This window comes from Octopus sinensis, linkage group LG2, assembly GCF_006345805.1.
Source record: "Octopus sinensis linkage group LG2, ASM634580v1, whole genome shotgun sequence".
NCBI lineage: Eukaryota > Metazoa > Mollusca > Cephalopoda > Octopoda > Octopodidae > Octopus > Octopus sinensis.
This window is the reverse complement of record NC_042998.1, coordinates 49509256-49527054: the sequence shown is the minus strand read 5'-3', so window position 1 is coordinate 49527054 and position 17799 is coordinate 49509256. Positions and strand designations below refer to the sequence as shown.

At 38.2% G+C, this 17799-nt stretch overlaps 1 protein-coding gene across 2 annotated transcripts in view; it reads right to left on the bottom strand.

The window, feature by feature from the left end:
* LOC115232626 (CD109 antigen-like) overlaps nucleotides 1-17799 on the bottom strand; it is a 189139-nt gene that overhangs the window by 132749 nt on the left and 38591 nt on the right. For both annotated transcript variants that reach the window (XM_029802619.2, XM_036513187.1), the window contains exons 2-3: nucleotides 7627-7784; nucleotides 6409-6636 (exon numbers count right to left, since the gene is read on the bottom strand). In XM_029802619.2, the coding sequence (XP_029658479.2) occupies nucleotides 6409-6636; nucleotides 7627-7784 (386 nt within the window). The remainder of the gene's footprint in view (nucleotides 1-6408; nucleotides 6637-7626; nucleotides 7785-17799) is intronic.

Below are 17799 nucleotides of genomic sequence, written 5' to 3'. Positions count from 1 at the left end.
CTAGTCATTTTGAAGGGATGGGGGTCGATACCACCGAATCCAGTATTTGACTTGTATTTTATTCTATCAACCCCAGCGGAATGAAAAGCAAAACTGACATTGGCAGGATTTGAATTCCGAATGTAAAGAGTCAAAGCAAATGCCAAAAAGTATTTTTTCCAACACTCTAACGGTTCTACTAGCTCACTGTCTTTTTATCTTTTTGTCTCTGGTTTAGGCAAAAAACCAGCAATTTCGAAGGAAAGAGGTTAATCGATACTTGAGAACAACAAATACCAAAGGAGAGATGAGAAGGTATTCGATGATTATGATAAAGTAAAACTAACTTTGTGGAGGCGCGTGGCTTAGTGGTTAGGGTGTCAGCATCATGATCGTAAGATTGTGGTTTCGATTCCTGGACCCGGCGACGCGTAGTGTTCTTGAGCAAAACACTTCATTTCATGTTGCTCCAGTCCACTCAGCTGGCAAAAATGAGTAACGCTGCGATGGACTGGCGTTCCATCCAGCTTGGGGACACATACGCTATGGAAACCGGGAAACCAGGCCCATGAGCCTAGCTAGGCTTTAAAAGGGCGCATTTATTTTTTATTATTAAAAGTAACTTTAGAATAACAATGGATTCAGAAAGATTTTGCAATTAGATTGTTTTTATTATGTACTACAATATATCAGTAATACTTGCGGAAATATTCAACATGCAAGGTTAAACAGAAGAGGAAATAGAATCTATTGATAATTAATCCCAAACGCTTTTAAAATTGAACGGTAGAAATAATAGTATCGACCATTATGACTAGAAAGAAACAATATCGATAGTGGTGTAGCTAGAGTGTGTACCACCCGGGGCAGTCCTTATGTGTGATGGCCCCCTATTTTTGCCCCTTTATATTGGTTTATACAGTAGATTAAAAAGTGCTGCCTCAATAAAAGCGTTGCTCGGGGCAGAGTTCCCCCATAGCCACCCATTTCCCAGCTACGCTACCAAATATTGACTGGGACCAATTCAGATAGTTGTCAAGTGTTGTATAATGACAGGCTATTAGTCATCAAAAACAACACTCAATACATTGAAATAGTGATTTAAAAATAATAACAAATTTTTTATTCAAGAGATGCCAGAGCTTAATGGTATTTTACGTGACCCTCTCAGAACCATTAGATAGGTTGTTTCATAATGACCTGAAGAAGTGTACCGTAAATCCTCGAGTAAAATACGCATTGTTTTCCCAAAATTTAATGGTCAAAATCCCTAGTGCGTATTATACACGAGGTTAAAAAGGAAAATTATTTTCTAAGCAATGTTCGAGTCTCTATTTGCTGTCCGGCAATGTTTATTCAGATGCATTTTGTGATGTCGGGCGCAAAAATACCTTAAGCTAAGCCTGAAAGCAATGAAGTCATAAAAGGATCATCCATAACTTGCAGTAAGCAACATTTATTAAACGTTATTACTGTTATTTCTTTATTTTCTGCAAACAAAATGCACAAAAATGCGACACATTTGCATTATGTTATATATACAATAATAATAAAGTACGTTATCGTATACATTTTTACAAACCAAGGATGTTATATAGACCTCCTTGACTCAAGTTAGAGAAGGGGTGCGTATTATACACAAGGTTTAGGTTTTTCAGAGGTACAGCCTCCTAAAAATCCCCTGCGTATTATACTCAAGTGCGGACTATACTCGAGGATTTACGGTAACTGAACAGCAATCGGCAAACTAATAAATAGTTGATATTTATCCCCCACTTAAATGTGGATGTTAGAACAAACTATACTGCGGCAAATACCATGAGAGAAACTCTTGTATTGACTTTTAGTGCAAAATGCACTTTTGTTTAAATCGCTAGAGGTGAGATAAATCTCCATCACCTCAGCGCCGATATCACCAGATCACGTGAATCTGACCTCCCTTGGGTTTATCAATGATGGATGCCCGACCGCTACAGATAGCAGCGACTTATCTCCCAGCCAGCGATATATAAAATAACCGTGTCAGAACAGGAACGGGTGCCATGGTTAGCCAGTGAGCTTGTTAAAATATACACCAACGACAAAGGTAGTATTAATACCGAGACATAATAGTTATCCCCACTTGAACATGGATGCTCTGTTAGAACAAACTATACTGCGGTAGTTACCATTACCACGAGAGAAACTCTCACATTGGCTTTTGTAAATATGTATAAATAGAGAGTACGTTCTTAGGATCAACATCAACAAGGAAGTTTAACTTCTCTTTCTCTATTAACTGAATCAGTTACAGTCATAAAATGTCACTGACACATTAACATTTTTTAATACGAAAAATGAAAATGTTAAGTAATACTGCTAAGCGCGCTAATGGTACTGCCAACACGCTGCCTTCAAGGAGGAGAAGGAGGAGGAAGAAGAGGTGGCGGTAGTGGTGGTGGTGCTGGTGCTGGTGGTGCTGGTTGTGGTGGTAGTAGTAGTAGTAGTAGTAGTAGTAGTAGTAGTAGTAGTAGTAGTAGTAGACAAAATTAAATGTATTATACACAAACCTACTTTTTTAGACTAATTTTCTATGCTGATTTCAAAACTTCACTCCATTTGTATGCAACACGTATCAGTTTTTCGATAGATATATGCAAATATTTCCATATTTTCAAATGATTCATGAAGATGAACGGAGTGTGTAATAGGAATGGAGGGCTTCAAATTACCATTATGGAGAAGAACAACTTTTAAACTTCGGGCCGACCAAAGCCTTGTGAGTGGATTTGGTAGATGGAAACTGAAAGAAGCCCATCGTATATATATATATATATATATATATATATATATATATATATATATATGCGTGTGTGTGTTGTGTATCTGTGTTTGTCCCCCCAACATCGCTTGACAACCGATGCTGGTGTGTTCAGGTCCCTGTAACTTAGCAGTTCGGCAAAAGAGACCGATAGAATAAGTACTAGGCTTATAAAGAATAAGTCCTGGGGTCGATTTGATTCGACTAAAGGTGGTGCTCCAGCATGGCCACAGTCAAATAACTGAAACAAGTAAAAGAACAAAAGCATACTATTGAGGCAAGAAGACCGGGTAAGACTATAGATTATAGAGGAAGATCATGGATTTTGCAATTCTTTATGATAGCAGAGTTGATATCAAAGAAATGGAAAACATTGAGAAATTCCAGGATCTAATCAGAGAACTGAGGAAACAGTAGCCAACAATTATTCTTGTAGTAACAAGTGCACTTGGCACAACACCCAAAATGCTACCTAAAAGACTGAAAGAAATTAGAACAGAAACTTGCATTGTCGACCTGCAGAAAAATATCATCTTGTGTTCTGCAAGAATTCTAAGAATAATTATTGGGATTTGAAGAGACTTGTCACAAAACCTCAAGATAAAATATTTACTTACTAAATTAGCATGCACTAGCGTAATAGATAGTATTACTACTTATAATAATGATGATGGCCTCTCCTGTCGGAGACAACATAGGAGTGTTCAGCTTTCACCGAACGACATGCACAAATGATTTATTTAGAGTAATCAAATGTTCGTGTTGCACATTAGCTCACTCCCTCCATCAAATCGACGTTTCCTGAATAGGTGCACTGTGTGCCATGCGTCAGGTGCCGACATGACCGCAGAGCAGCGTAAGATGAAGTGTTTCGCTCAAGAACACAACGCACTACCCGGTCTAAGAATTGAAAGCACAAGACCATGTGCCCATAATAATAATATCAACAACAACAAAATACTAATACTAATAATAATAATAATATCAACAACAAAAAATACTACTACTACTACTACTACTACTACTAATAATAATAATAATATAATAATAATAATAATAATAATAATAATAATAATAATAATAATAAAAGCCCGGATGCAGTATCAGACAGTGGCTCTCATGGCTTCTCATCTTAACTGATTGGAAGTGTTATCATGTACATTGTTTAGTCTTGGAATAAAAGATGGGCTACAGCAAATATTCTGCTAAGTACCACAGATTTGCTTGTCAGTTGTTTGATCTTAACCAGTTGACCATGTCCCTTAGTGGCTGACAATATGTGCATCTCTGATCACGAGCAGAAGTAGTGGGGGAGCATCATAGACGTGAGTTGAAAGGAATTCTTGAAGGTTTGGATAATTCACCTTTGGAAACATGGGTGGTTCGTTCAACATCCTTAAACAATCCTTATTCAAGAACCTTTTGAGCAGGATGGGCTACTTGACCAGAAGAAAATTCTAACTAGGCCCCACCTGCTAGGTCATGTGCTGTTTATCTTGATATGAAATCACCATATCGCGCACACATGGTTGTGATGCATGTGCCTGGTGTAGTCATGATGGGTATACTAGGATTCGTATATTTTACCCCAGTGTCACTTTGATGGCATGCACTGCTCACTCACTCAATAATAATAATAATAATAATAATAATAATAATAATAATAATAATGTTATAGGTACCCTTGGTACCATCACCAACAGACTTGCCAGTTAACTTATTTACATTGGTGTAGCTACAAGAGTTGTATTATTTCAGAAATCTGCTCTGTTGGGAACAGCAAGAATTGTTCAAAAAAGTTTTTGATATCTAAAGAATCTGGTTGTGACGCACTTCCAAGGAGATTGATTCTGAATGCAAAACATTAGTGCAAACCATGAATAATAACAATTAACAAGGAACATTGGTAGAACATTACACTCAATATTTCAATCAAGAATAAATAGAACATGTTTAATATAATAATCTAGAATGTAGACACAGAAACTTGTAACATTGCAGAAATCAAGTCTGATGGATGAAACGTTTTCAAAAGGCAATGGGAAGCTAAAATAACTACGGTTTATTAGTACATTTTTGTATGAATTCGTTTTGTGGTTTTGAGTTGGAACCTTGAAAAAATAAGTAGTGGCTTATACAAAAATATGTTCTAATTAAATTCTGTAAGCAACACAGTATATTCTACAAGATTTTTCTAAAGTTTCACATGTAAATTTATTGTTGTAGTGACAAAAGGGAATTATCAAATCATCAACATGGAGCAAAACACCCTTCACAAATGAAATAACTTGGAATAATTAAAATGCCATCAAAAACATACATTCTTGAAAAACTACACACTACTTTGGACCTGCATCCACTTGCATGTATTAAAAAACACAAAAATATCTGCAGCCTGTTTTGCTTAAAGGAACATATTTGCCTGAGAAAATATGAAACATATGTAGACAATATTATATCAAAAGAGTCTTGAAGAAATGACAGCACTCCGAAGATAGTCTGACAAAATCCTGCCTAAGAATTGGGTGAATTAAAATGACTTGCCTTTATTAACATAATGAGTACTTTATGAAAGCTTTATAAAGAGGGAAAACCAGAATAGAAAAACAATAAAATACTTTGATAAAAAGTGAAACCTCAGGAATGTCTCGTTGAATACATATTCTATGAGAATGAAGCCACTGTGGTGGAGTAAAAATCACTTTATAAACAAAGAATGATAGTGGAAACTCTGTAAAACAGCCAGCATTACACAATCTTTATTTGAAATCTTTATCAGTTAGATTAACCCTGATTTCAACATAATCAAACTGGCAGAAACGTTAGCACACCGGGCGAAATGTTTAGCAGTATCTCGTCTGTCTTTACGTTCTGAGTTCAGACCCCACCAAGGTCGACTTTGCTCTTTGTCCTTTCAGGAGCGATTAATTAAGCACCAGTTGCATACTGTGATCGATATAATCGACTGGCCCCTTGTCCCAAAATTTCGGGCCTTGTACCTCGAGTAGAAAAGATGTGTTAGCATATCGAACAAAATATTTTGTAACATTTCTTTCGGCTTTACGTTCCGAGTTCAAATTCTGCCGAAACTGAGTTTGCCTTTCATTCTTTCGGGGTCGATAAAATAAGTACCAGTCAATTTAATCAACTCACCCACCTCCTCGAAAATTTCATGCCTTGTACCTACAGTAGAAAGAATTCTTTAAATAGTTCGAAGGATAATGGTCATGTGAGTAGCGGTGTAGTTGATTATACATTACAAATTACCCACCTCCTCATAAATTTAAGGCACCATGAAAAAACTCGAAATCAATAAATATTGATTTCCAATTTTAGCACAAGGCCAGCGGTTTTGGGGATGGGCTAAGTTGATTAAATCAATTCCAGTGTTCACCTGGTACTTATTTTATCGACCCAGAGAGGATGTAAGGCAAAGTCGACCTCGGCAGAATTTAAGCTCAGAGCATAAAGACAGACGAAATACTGCTAAGCATTTCACTCGGTGTGCTAAAGTTTCTGTCAGCTCGCCACCTTAGAAATCAATAAATATTAAAACTCTTAAACTGAATCAATTATAATATTAAACTTATTTTATTGAATTTTTAATAAAATATAAAGTAATTACTCACCATTTTCGTTTCGTCGATAAATGGGCAAATTAGTCTGAATGAAAATGTACCCAAATGTTCTCTTTACAGGAAGTATTTGTTTTATATTAATTGAATCATCAATCATGTTACTACACAACTGAGTTCCTTCAATGACACGTAGTGGTTTATATCCATTAATATTCAAAATCACTTCATCATTCAGACATTCATTTCCTTCAACACTGATGTTGAATAAAACTTGGTTTTCTAAAAAGTACATAAATACGACACTTAAAGAGTTTAAAACTTCAGACAATGAAAAATAAGAAAATATTTATAACAACTAGAAAATATACAATGTATAAGAATAAGACCAGTTGGAACTGGAAGCATTTGTAAATGGGGTTACTGGGTTCCCTTAAATTTAATTTAAAATTACATATAATTAACCCATAGCTGTCGTGGTCCCAGCAACTGATTAATTAGAAGTTAGTTCTAAATGTGGAATAAACAGACCCGGGTTAAATCACGGGTGGCTGCCTGACAAGGTCAAGTATCCGGTAACCACCCAAGCCATGGTTATGTTGAAATCATAGGATGTAGCGCGGTGGATGTGAACTATTTCTGCAGATAAACTTATTAAGTCAATGGCGAATATCACTAGATGCTAAGTAGATGAACCGTCAATAGACTGTCAAAGGCTAGGATCAACCAGTTCAGTTAATGAACTACTGCTATCATTTGAAGCTGTGACATGTGCACATCAGACATACAGCGATCGAATGACCAACGAGGCTTATCAGGGCAAGTCCCCTGACCAGATGATGATCATGAAAGTTATACACACAGGCATGGGCGTGGCTGTTTAGGTGCACGCGTGGCCGTGTGGTAAGAAGCTTGCTTCCCAATCACATAGATCTGAATCCAGTCTCACTGGGTGCTACATTGGGCAAGTGTCTTGCACTCTAGCCCAAGGTTGACTAAAGCCTTGTAAGTGGATTTGGCAGACGGAAAATGAAAGAATCCTGTCGTATATACATGTGTGTGTGTGTGTGTGTGTGTGTGTGTGTGTGTGTGTATGTGTGTGTGTGCCCCCCTCCACCTCTTGACAATTGGTGTTGGTGTGTTCATATTCCCGTAGCTAAAAAATATAAAAGTACTGGGGTCGATACATTCGACTAAAAATTCAAAGCAGTGCCCCAGCATGGCTGGTCGCAGTCTAATGACTCAAACAAGAAAAACATAAAATGTACTTACCCTCAAATACTTTCACATATTTCTTCAGTACTTGCTCGGTGTTAACATCAAGTAACTCTATTCGCACACATAAGTTATAATAGTCGAAGATTTGCAGCAGGACCGATTCATTTTCATCGCATCGGAAAACTTTTGGCATGAAGATCATATATTCGGTGCTATTTTCCGGAAAGAATATATTCAGACATTAGAAATTTCAAAGAAGGCATTTATAAATACAAAGATATTTATATGAAAACAATAACGGTATATGGATTTACAATGATCACATATTCTTACAATATATAAATATCACCTCATTTATAATTTTAAAAAAGTAAATCCTTTGTATATTATTTTCTACTCAAGGCACAAGGTCCGAAATTTTGGGGGAGGGGTCCAGTCGATTAGATTGACCCCAGTACGCAACTGGTACTTAATCTATCGATCCCGAAAGAATGGAAGGCATAGTCGACCTCGACAGAATTTGAACTCAGAACGTAAAATCAGACGAAATACTGCTAGGCATTTCGCTCGGTGTGCTAACGTTTCTGACAGCTCGCCGCCTTAAATCCTTTGTATATTGACGTGTATTGCATTTATGCTGAATGTAGAATATAGAAATGCGTACCATTTTCAGTTGTAATACGAATTGTTGTCAAAAGGTTCCAGACTAGTTATGTTTAATAAAAAAATAACTTATTTATCTAAGTTTTTATATCGTCTCCTTCGAAACAGTCACGATGCACAGCAATACACCGGTCCCAGTGTTCCTGCTACTTTTGGAAACCGGCCTGAAAGTCGTTTTCTGTTAGCGAGTTGAGGACCTTCTGCAATTTGCTCTGGATCTCGACAATGGTGTTAAAACGGTGTTAAATCGGCAACCTTTGAGCTGCCGTTTTATCTTTGGGAAGAGATGGAAGTCTGCAGGTACTAAATCTAGTGAATAGGACGGGTGCGGAAGCAATAGCATGTTGTTTTTGGCAAGAAACTCACGAGTGCGAAGAGGTGGGTGACAGGGTGCGTTGTCATTGTGAAGAATCCAATTCTTCGAGCTCCACAGATCTGGTTGCTTTTGGCTGATGTCCTCTCTCAAACGCTTTAAAATGTCGCAGAACTCTCAATTGACAATCTGGCTCTGGGAGACGAATTCTCGATGCACAATAATGCGGATGTCGAAAAGCACGATGAGCATGCTCTTGATTGAACTAAGGTTTTGTTGTGCCTTCTCCAGTCATGAAGATGAAGGGCACTTCCATTGTGATGACTACTGCTTTGTATCAGGGTCGTACCCATAAACCCAACTCTCGTCACCGTTGACGGTCTTCAACATGAAGGATGGTCGTCAGCGACACACAGATGGAGATCTTGACAGACTTCGGCGCAATGTTCTTTCTGCTCAGAGGTCAGCAGGCAAGGGACAAACTTGGCAGAGACACGCTTCGTGTTCAATTCAGACGATAGGATTGCTTACACGGACCAATATGAAAGACCTACAATATCAGCAATGTCGCTGATTGTCCTTTAATGATCCTCATTTACAAGCTGATGAATTTTCTTCACATTTCCGGGGATGACGCTCGTGGCAGCTCTTCCAGATCGCACATCGTCTCCCAGAGACATTCTTCCGCTTTTGAAGCATCTGTGCCATTTGAAACATTTTATAAGACTCATTGCCCTGTTGCCATAAGCTTGCCGAAGCATGCTCAATGTCTTTGTAGAAGACTTCCCAAGTTCAATGCAAGATTCTACGTTGGCTCTGTGTTCTAACTTCCTGTCCATGACGAAATTGCAGACTACAGCATACACGTGGTCACAAAATCAGAAATTTCACAACTTGCAAAGTAAACACAGCGATTTCATTCGGCAAACTGCTTCATGGAGGTCACTGCCAGCTCTCCTTGCGCACACAACTGTGTGATGCCATCTATAGGTGCGCTTCAGAATTAGTCCAGCGACCTTTTGATACAACCTTGTATTTTGGTTCAGAGAAATAGCTTTTGGTGAAGTAGAAGAGGTTAGAAAGGGTCAAGTAGTGAAAACATTATTTCGGCCTAGCTAAATGCATCTGGAAAATGTAAAACCGCTGTCAAAGAAAAACCATTGTTGTGGGAAAAGTTCTGTTGCAGTGTTAATTTAAATTTCGCTATGGCGGATCGAATCCACTTCATGCATGCAAGGTTCACTACATATATGTATATATATATGTATATATATGTATATGTAGTGAACCTTGCATGCATGAAGTGGATTCGATCCGCCATAGCGAAATTTAAATTAACACTGCAACAGAACTTTTCCCACAGCAATGGTTTTTCTCTGACAGCGGTTTTACATATATATATATATATATATATATATATATATATATATATATATATATATATATATATATATATATATTGCTGGACAACTAGTGTCGGTTCGTTTATCCCCTCGTAACTCTGCGGTTCGGCAGAAAAGACCGATAGAATAAGTACCAGGATAAAAATAATAACAAGCACAGCGGTTAATTTGCTCGACCAGATTCGTTAAAACGGAACCTCAGTATGGCTGCAGTCTAGTAACTGAAACAAGTAAGCGATATAAGATTTCAGTAAACTGAAAAATTGACAAATCCAAGAATTCTTTGAGCTCGTTTTGTGGCTTTGCAAATTTGAACTTTAAATTTGTAATTGATACGTTCTCTTGAGGAATGTTCCATCCTATAATTCGTGTCCCCTCTTAAAGAACAGCTGCTAATCCACGTTCATGTTTGAAACAGTCCTGTAATTGGGTACTTCCAATTCTAGCTATATTATTGCGTTTTTACAGACACGGATATTCGTAAAGCTATGCGCCTCTGAGATGAAGCTGGTAAAAACAATTCTTGTACGACTTCCTGTTGCGAATCAGATGGTGCTACGTTTTAAATATAATCTAGATGTTATTACAATGTTTTTTTGTGAAATCATCCCACTCTTTGACTTTGTCTTGTAGCTTATAAGATCATTTCTGAGGTTGTAAATAAATGACGGAGAAGAGGCCAAATTATTATCGTCCTAACGAAGCTCTCAGCATTTTCTTCAAGAGAATTCCTACAAATGTACACTTTCAGAAAAATGGATATTTGTAAATGAAATTTTCTACAAGTATACTTCAGATAGTGTAGATTCTCATTATATCGGAATATGTAGTGAAAAAAGTTTTCCGAGGTTGGGGCGAGGAATTTTACATGAGACAACTTTCACATGTGACAACTTTCTGATGTGACAACTTTTTTACTCATTACTTTCAGAAAAATGGGTAATTTTTATTGAAGTTTTCTATAAATACCTTTCAGATTGGGTTGATTACGATTATATCGGAATTTAATATGAAAAAAATTGTGGACTCGTACACATACATAGTAATACAAGTCATACAAAATGAAACTTGAAATTTCGAAAAAAAATTGTGATGCGTGTCAGTATGTATGTGTGTGTGTTCACTATTTTACGTTTCACATCAAATTCCGATGTAATTCTAATCTACACAATCTGAAAAGTATTTGTAGAAAATTTCATGAAAAAATGCCTATTTTTCTGAAAGTTAAGGGGCAAGAAAGCCAACCTGTGTGAATTATCTGAAACTCCTATTCCCACCCACAGAAAATTTTTTCCACAATAAATTCCGATGTAATCAGAATCTACACCATCCTAAGCGTATTCGTAGAAAATTTCATTAAAAAACATCCATTTTTCTGGAAGTAATGAGGAAGCAAAATCGATGGAGGTACACATCTGTAGGAATGCCTTCTTCAAGTTTTCTGTATGAAGTTGGTGATAAGGGTTTGAGAAAAAAATCCTCTACGACTAATATTACTCATTACTCCTTTCAATCATTGGACTGTGACTATACTGTGGTACTCCCTTGGAAGATTTAGTCCAAGAAATTGACTGTTATACATTTGTTTCTAAGTCTGAGGAAAAAATTTGACAAGACAGTCAGTCGCCGCTACATTCGTTGACGCTACATCGAAGAGGCCAGGGAACAGAAGAAAGAAGAAGAAAGAAGACATGCACCCAACACCAGAGCTGAAGACACCTCCGAAAGTGTGTGTGTGGGGGGGCACGTCAAAACGGTAGAGGAGTAGGGGCCGAAACCGGACGTGGTTCCTCCTGATGATGTCTTGAGCTAACTGGATCCTATAAAGGAGCTGTTGAGGTAGCAGACCACGAAACACGGTTGAAATTCCTCAAAACATTCCGGTTGTCAAGAAGTGTGAGACATGCTAACACAAAGCTGCATACAAAAACACACATGCATACATACTTATATAGACGTGTGTGTGTGTGTGTGTGTGTGTGTGTGTGTGTGTTGATTTATGTCGGATGAATAAAGTGTGCACAACACATGGCGGCTTTTCTTCAATAAAACTTAAATTGATAGTCCTTATCACAACTCGAGTTTTAGTTTCAGTAGGCCATTTTCCTATAAACCTTTATTTTTTATTACTTTTTTTTTATTCTTTCGTTCTTCGATAACAAATTATTGAAACTGAAACTCGAGTTGAGAGAGAGAGAGAGAGAGAGAGAGAGAGAGAGAGAGAGAGAGAGAAAGAGACAGAGAGAGAGAGAGAGAGAGACAGACAGACAGACAGACAGAGGGGGGCTCTCTTAACTCAGAGAAGACCTTGCTGGAAAGCACTCGGCATACAAAAAGAAAAGACTATACATGGGTATGTTGCCGAAAGCTTGAAGAAAACAGTAGAATTGACACAAAGTGCAGCCTCTTTTGGACACAAGATCACTACATCACATCACACTTTGAAGGCTATGCATTTGCAATTCGGGAACAAGAGATTACCACAAAGTACCTGGTGAACAAGAGAGACAGCGACAGTCTTGTAATCCCAAGGTGCAACCGCATGTGTAGGCTATGTCATGTTTCTGTAGAAGAGATCACGCATGTAATTAGCAGCTGTCCTAAAATGTCGTCACGGTACTACCTCCCTATGCGCGCATTGTTGTTGCTGAAACAATTTACAATGCCATCCGCAAAAAAAGACTGTCCTGAAATAAACTTTAGAAAATCCTTCATAAACACCAACTCAAGGAATACTGGTAGGATATTCCCATCAAAGCTTCTGTCAAATGTAAGCATAACAGGCCGTATATTGTTTAGGACGGAGGGGCAAAGGCATGTACCATCATAGAGGTCAGCTGTCCTGCAGATATAAATATCTCTTTGAAACTCAAAGAAAAAGAGGATATCTATGGACAACTGCTTCGAAATCTTCAGCTTCTATATCCAGACTATGAATTCATATTCATACCAATAATAATTGGAGCACTAGGTTTTGTTAGTAAATGCTTAAAGGAGAATCTGAATCAACTGGGATTTTCAGAAAGAGAAATCGATTGGCTAATTCGTACAAGTGCAATCTGTGAGTGAAACAGTAAAAATATGCAAGACTTTTTCTCAAGTTCCAAATGTGAATGTGTCTGTGTTAACTATATCCTAAAGATGGAGCCTTGTATCTTTGTTGGAAACCGGCTCCCTCCTCAGTGGGAGATTTATAATGATTAAAAAAATAGAAGAGACATACACACACTACTGCAAAGTATAGAGTAATCTTTCAGATTAATATTAAATTGCTTTTAAATTAAACTCGACATAAAAACAAACATTAATTTCGATGCGTGTATGTGTGCGTGTGTGCGCATGTATCTGTATACAAATGCATGAATGTGTGCGTGTGTGTGTGTGTGTGTGTGTGTGTGTGTGTGTGTGGTGTGTGTGTGTGTGTGTATGTATGTATGTATGTATGTATGTATGTATGTTATCTTTATCTTTTTAATTTAGAGTAAATTTTGATCGGCAACCTACTTGATAGCAATGTTGTGAAGGAAAGCATCTTGTTTTAACCACCATCCTTTAAATCTTAAGCTCTTACAGATTCTTTTAGTCCCATACATCGCGATCATTTGTAGCGTTGAATTAAGAATTTGCGTTCTCTCCACAAGGTCCCAAGTTCAGCCAAACTTTGCTCCAGACGTGTTGCTATGTATCCTGTTGCATGCCACATGGGAAGATATCTTGAAGACATTCTCTCATAGTTAGCAATCATGTGGTTGATGTCTTCAGTCTTGGTCTAGCACGGCCTACATTTGTTGTCTGTCAAAGTTTTCTGCTTTTTATGCTGTAAGTACTTAGTGACGATCTCTCGTTCTTGGATTCCATGGATGTAGACTACGAAGTGGGATGGCATAAACTTGTCGGTACTCCATGCCAAGCTTTTGACATGATCAGTTCCTTCTATGGTTTGTGTTTTTCGTATCAGGTACTTATGTACTATCTTCTCAGCAAACTGGTACATTTTCTTTTATTTATTCAGTTGTTCTGATAAATAGATTTTACCAATGCTCCGTAAGGAGAGAGCTGTATTAGCTTTTACTTCGTACCTTTCCTCAAGTTCATGAACCATCCTAGTTATGTTCTTAGTTTCATGTTCACAGACTTGGACAAGATAGTTACGAGTTTTTTTTCCCTCTACTGTTGTTTCAGTATCACAACACGTGCTTGAAATGACATCAATGTAGATTTGAGACCATTTGTGTGTGTGTGTGTGTGTGTGTGTGTGTGTGTGTGTGTGTGTGTGGTGTGTCTGTGTGTGTGTGTGTGTGTGTGTGTGTGTGTGTGTGTGTGTGCGCGCGTGTGCGTGTGTGTGTGTATCTGTCTGTCTGTCTGTGTCTGTCACCCACCACCGTTTGAAAACTGTTGGTTTGATTACGCTGTAACTTAGCAGTTCGGCAAAAAAGGCTACTAGAATAAGTACCAGGCTTTAAGTACTGGAGTCGATTTGTTCGACTAAACCCTTCAAGTCGGTGCCCCACCATGGCTGCAATCCAATGACTGAAACAAGTAAAAGATAGCAGACAGTCTTGAGTTATTCTATTTTCATCTACATTACTATGTTTTGGATAGTTTTCCATTGGAAACTTTGGGATTTTGTTTAAAAAACGCTATTTTTGTTTCTTTTTTACTTTTGCTTCTTCTTTCTTTTTCTTTTTGATCAGCACCTTTTGTCCAGTTTATAGGGAATTCGTGGCCAAGTAGAAATCTTCCTTGGTCCATAGGAAGATTTTCCATTAATTTTAATAACTTAAAGGCGCAGGTGTAGATCAGTGGTAAGAAGCTTCCTTTCCAACCATATGGTTCTGGGTTCAGTCCCACTACATGGCACCTTGGGCAAATGTCTTCTACTATAGCCTCGAGCCGACCAAAGCCTTGTGGGTGGATTTGGTAAACGGAAACTGAAAGAAGCTCTTCGTATATATATATATATATATATATGTTTTTATTTATGTATGTATGTATGTGTGTGTGTGTGTATGTGTGTGTGTGTGTGTGTGTGTGTGTGTGTGTGTGTGTGTGTGTGTGTGTGTGTGTGTTTGTGTCTGTGTGTGTTTGTGTCTGTGTTGGTGTTCGCCGCCATCGCTTGACAACAACGGATGTGGTGGTTCGGCAAAAGACATCGATAGAATAAGTCCTTACAAAGAATAAGTCTTGCGGTTCATTTCTTCGACTAAAAACTCTTTAAGGCGGTGCTCCAGCATGGCCGGAGTCACATGACTGAAAGAAGTAAAAGAAGAACTACCTCTTCCCATAGATTATCATCTTCCTCAAATTCACATTTCGTTTTTGCTACATATTTTTTGCAGGTATGATACATTTAGATTTTATTAATTCCACTTGCTTATTTTGCTTGTGCCAGGTATTTCTTCAGGAATTAATGGTCTGGGTGTTCATAGATTCAATGCTTTTTTTTATATTTTTCATCTTTGTTGTTGTTTGTATTCTATTCATTGAATTTTCATTATGCAAATATTCTATTTCTATATTTGATATATTTAGGGTTTTAACTATATATCTTTCTAAATAAACCGTATTCTGAAAGCGGAAGCGTTTCGAAGAGAACATTCCTTTGACGGGTGTTGCTGATATAAATCAGCAAGACACTAATCTTCAAGAGACAGAACATGAGAGCATGATGTTCTCCTTGATTATCAGAGACCAAAGAATATAATAGCTAGACTTATAGAGTATACAGCACTATAAAGTATACACCCTCAAAACTTGATATATTCCAAATTTATCTTCAAGTGTGTTGAAATCTAAATTTATTTCTATTTCACGTCTCTTCTTTTTTTTTTTTTTTCCTCAACGAATGTTTTATAAATACATTTTGTGGTAGTTACATTTTTGGTGTTGAAAGTTTAATTGTAAAATATGCACGTAGACAAAAGCATAGCTGTATGGTTAAGAAGTTCGCCTTGCAACCATGTTGTTTGTTTGTTTGTTTGTTTGTTCCTTCTCGAGCCGTGCCTGGCTCATAAGGGCCGGTTTCCTGGTTTCCTTGGCGTATAGATTCCCCATCTGGACGGGACGCCGGTCCGTCGCTGGTGAACAGCAAGATGCAGGAGGAAAGAGTAAGAGAAAGTTGTGGCGAGAGAGTCAGCAGAAGTTCGCCATTACCTTCTGCCGGAGCCGCGTGGAGCCTAGGTGCTTCGCTCATAAACACATACATCGCCCGGTCTGAGATTTGAACCCGCGATCCCTCGACCGCGAGTACGCAGCTCTAAGCACTAGTCCATGTGCCTCCACTTGCAACCATGTGGTGTCTAGTTCAGTCAAGTGTCTTCCACTATAGCCCAAGGCCGACCAATGCCTTGTAAGTGTATTTGGTAGGTGGAAGCTGTGTAGGAACCTGTCGTATATATATATACCTACTCCTCGACTTACGACCGAGTTCCGTTCCGACTGATAGATCGTAAGTCGATCTGGTCGTATGTCGGATTAGTATTTTTCAACACTACTTTTATTCAAACGTAGCTGATGCTTGAAAGCGACAGCATGAAAGACGGTGGCAGCCAGTGGATACCTGGGTCTGAGGGCGGCTTGCGTTGCCAGATGCTGCCATAGTTATCGTACGCGCAGCTTTCCAACGTCCAAAAATTGATTATTTATTTATTATGGTCGTATATGTGGATGACCGTAAGTCGCATAGGTCGTAAGTCGAGCAGAAGGTGTGTGTGTATATATATACTCTTTTACTTGTTTCAGTCATTTGACTGTGGCCACGCTGGAGCACCGCCTTTAGTCGAGCAAATCGCCCCCAGGACTTATTCTTTGTAAGCATAGTACTTATTCTATCGGTTTATTTTGTCGAACCGCTAAGTTACGGAGACGTAAACACACCAGCATCGGTTGTTAAGCGATGTTGGGGGGGACAAACACAGACACACAAACACACACACATGTATGTATATATATAATGAAGGGTGAAATTAATTAATTTGGAATAATTATCAATTACACCAAGTAGTCTTCGGCATGGAAAAGCCTCATTCGAGGAAAATTTAAGTAATACTAAGCAATAAAGGGTTTAGCAACGAATTGCCTTACCACAGACCGAATTTAGAAATAGCAGTGTTTTTACTGAGATCTCCCTTTTTAGTAGACGAAATAGCATAACTCTTTGACTGCTATTTCTAAATTCGGTCTGTGGTAAGGCAATTCGTTGCTAAACCCTTATTGCTTAGTATTACTTATATATATATATATATATATATATATATATATATATATATATATATATATATATATATATATATATATATATATATATACACATAAATATACGACGAGCTTCTTTCAGTTTCCGTCTACCAAATCCACTCACAAGGCTTTGGTCTTGTGAGCTCCTTATCTCCTCAAAGACATACAGCATCTCGAAAGAGTCCAGAAGCTGGCTACCCGCATGGTTCATGGTCTCAAAAATTTGTCCTACGAAGAAAGGCTGAGGACGCTCGACCTTTATTCTCTTGAAAAACGCCGCCGCCGTGGTGATCTCATTCTCACCCACAACATCATAAGCGGAAAGTGTAACCTCTCGAAAGAGCTGTTCTTCACTCCTGCTCCAGAGCGTCGGCTGCGGGGTCATTCTGAAAAGCTCTACCTGCGACGATTTCATCTCAATCGAAGGAGAGGAGCTTTCTCTGTCCGGGTTGCGGATCCGTGGAACAAGCTGCCAGACGAGATGGTGAAGATGCCGACGACCGCTTTGTTCAAAGCCTCCCTTGGCCTCAAGTGGCCTGAACTCTTTACATGAACACCACCCTGTACTTAACTCCATGTCCCCCTACATGGCCTTGCTATTTGCTTTTGAGC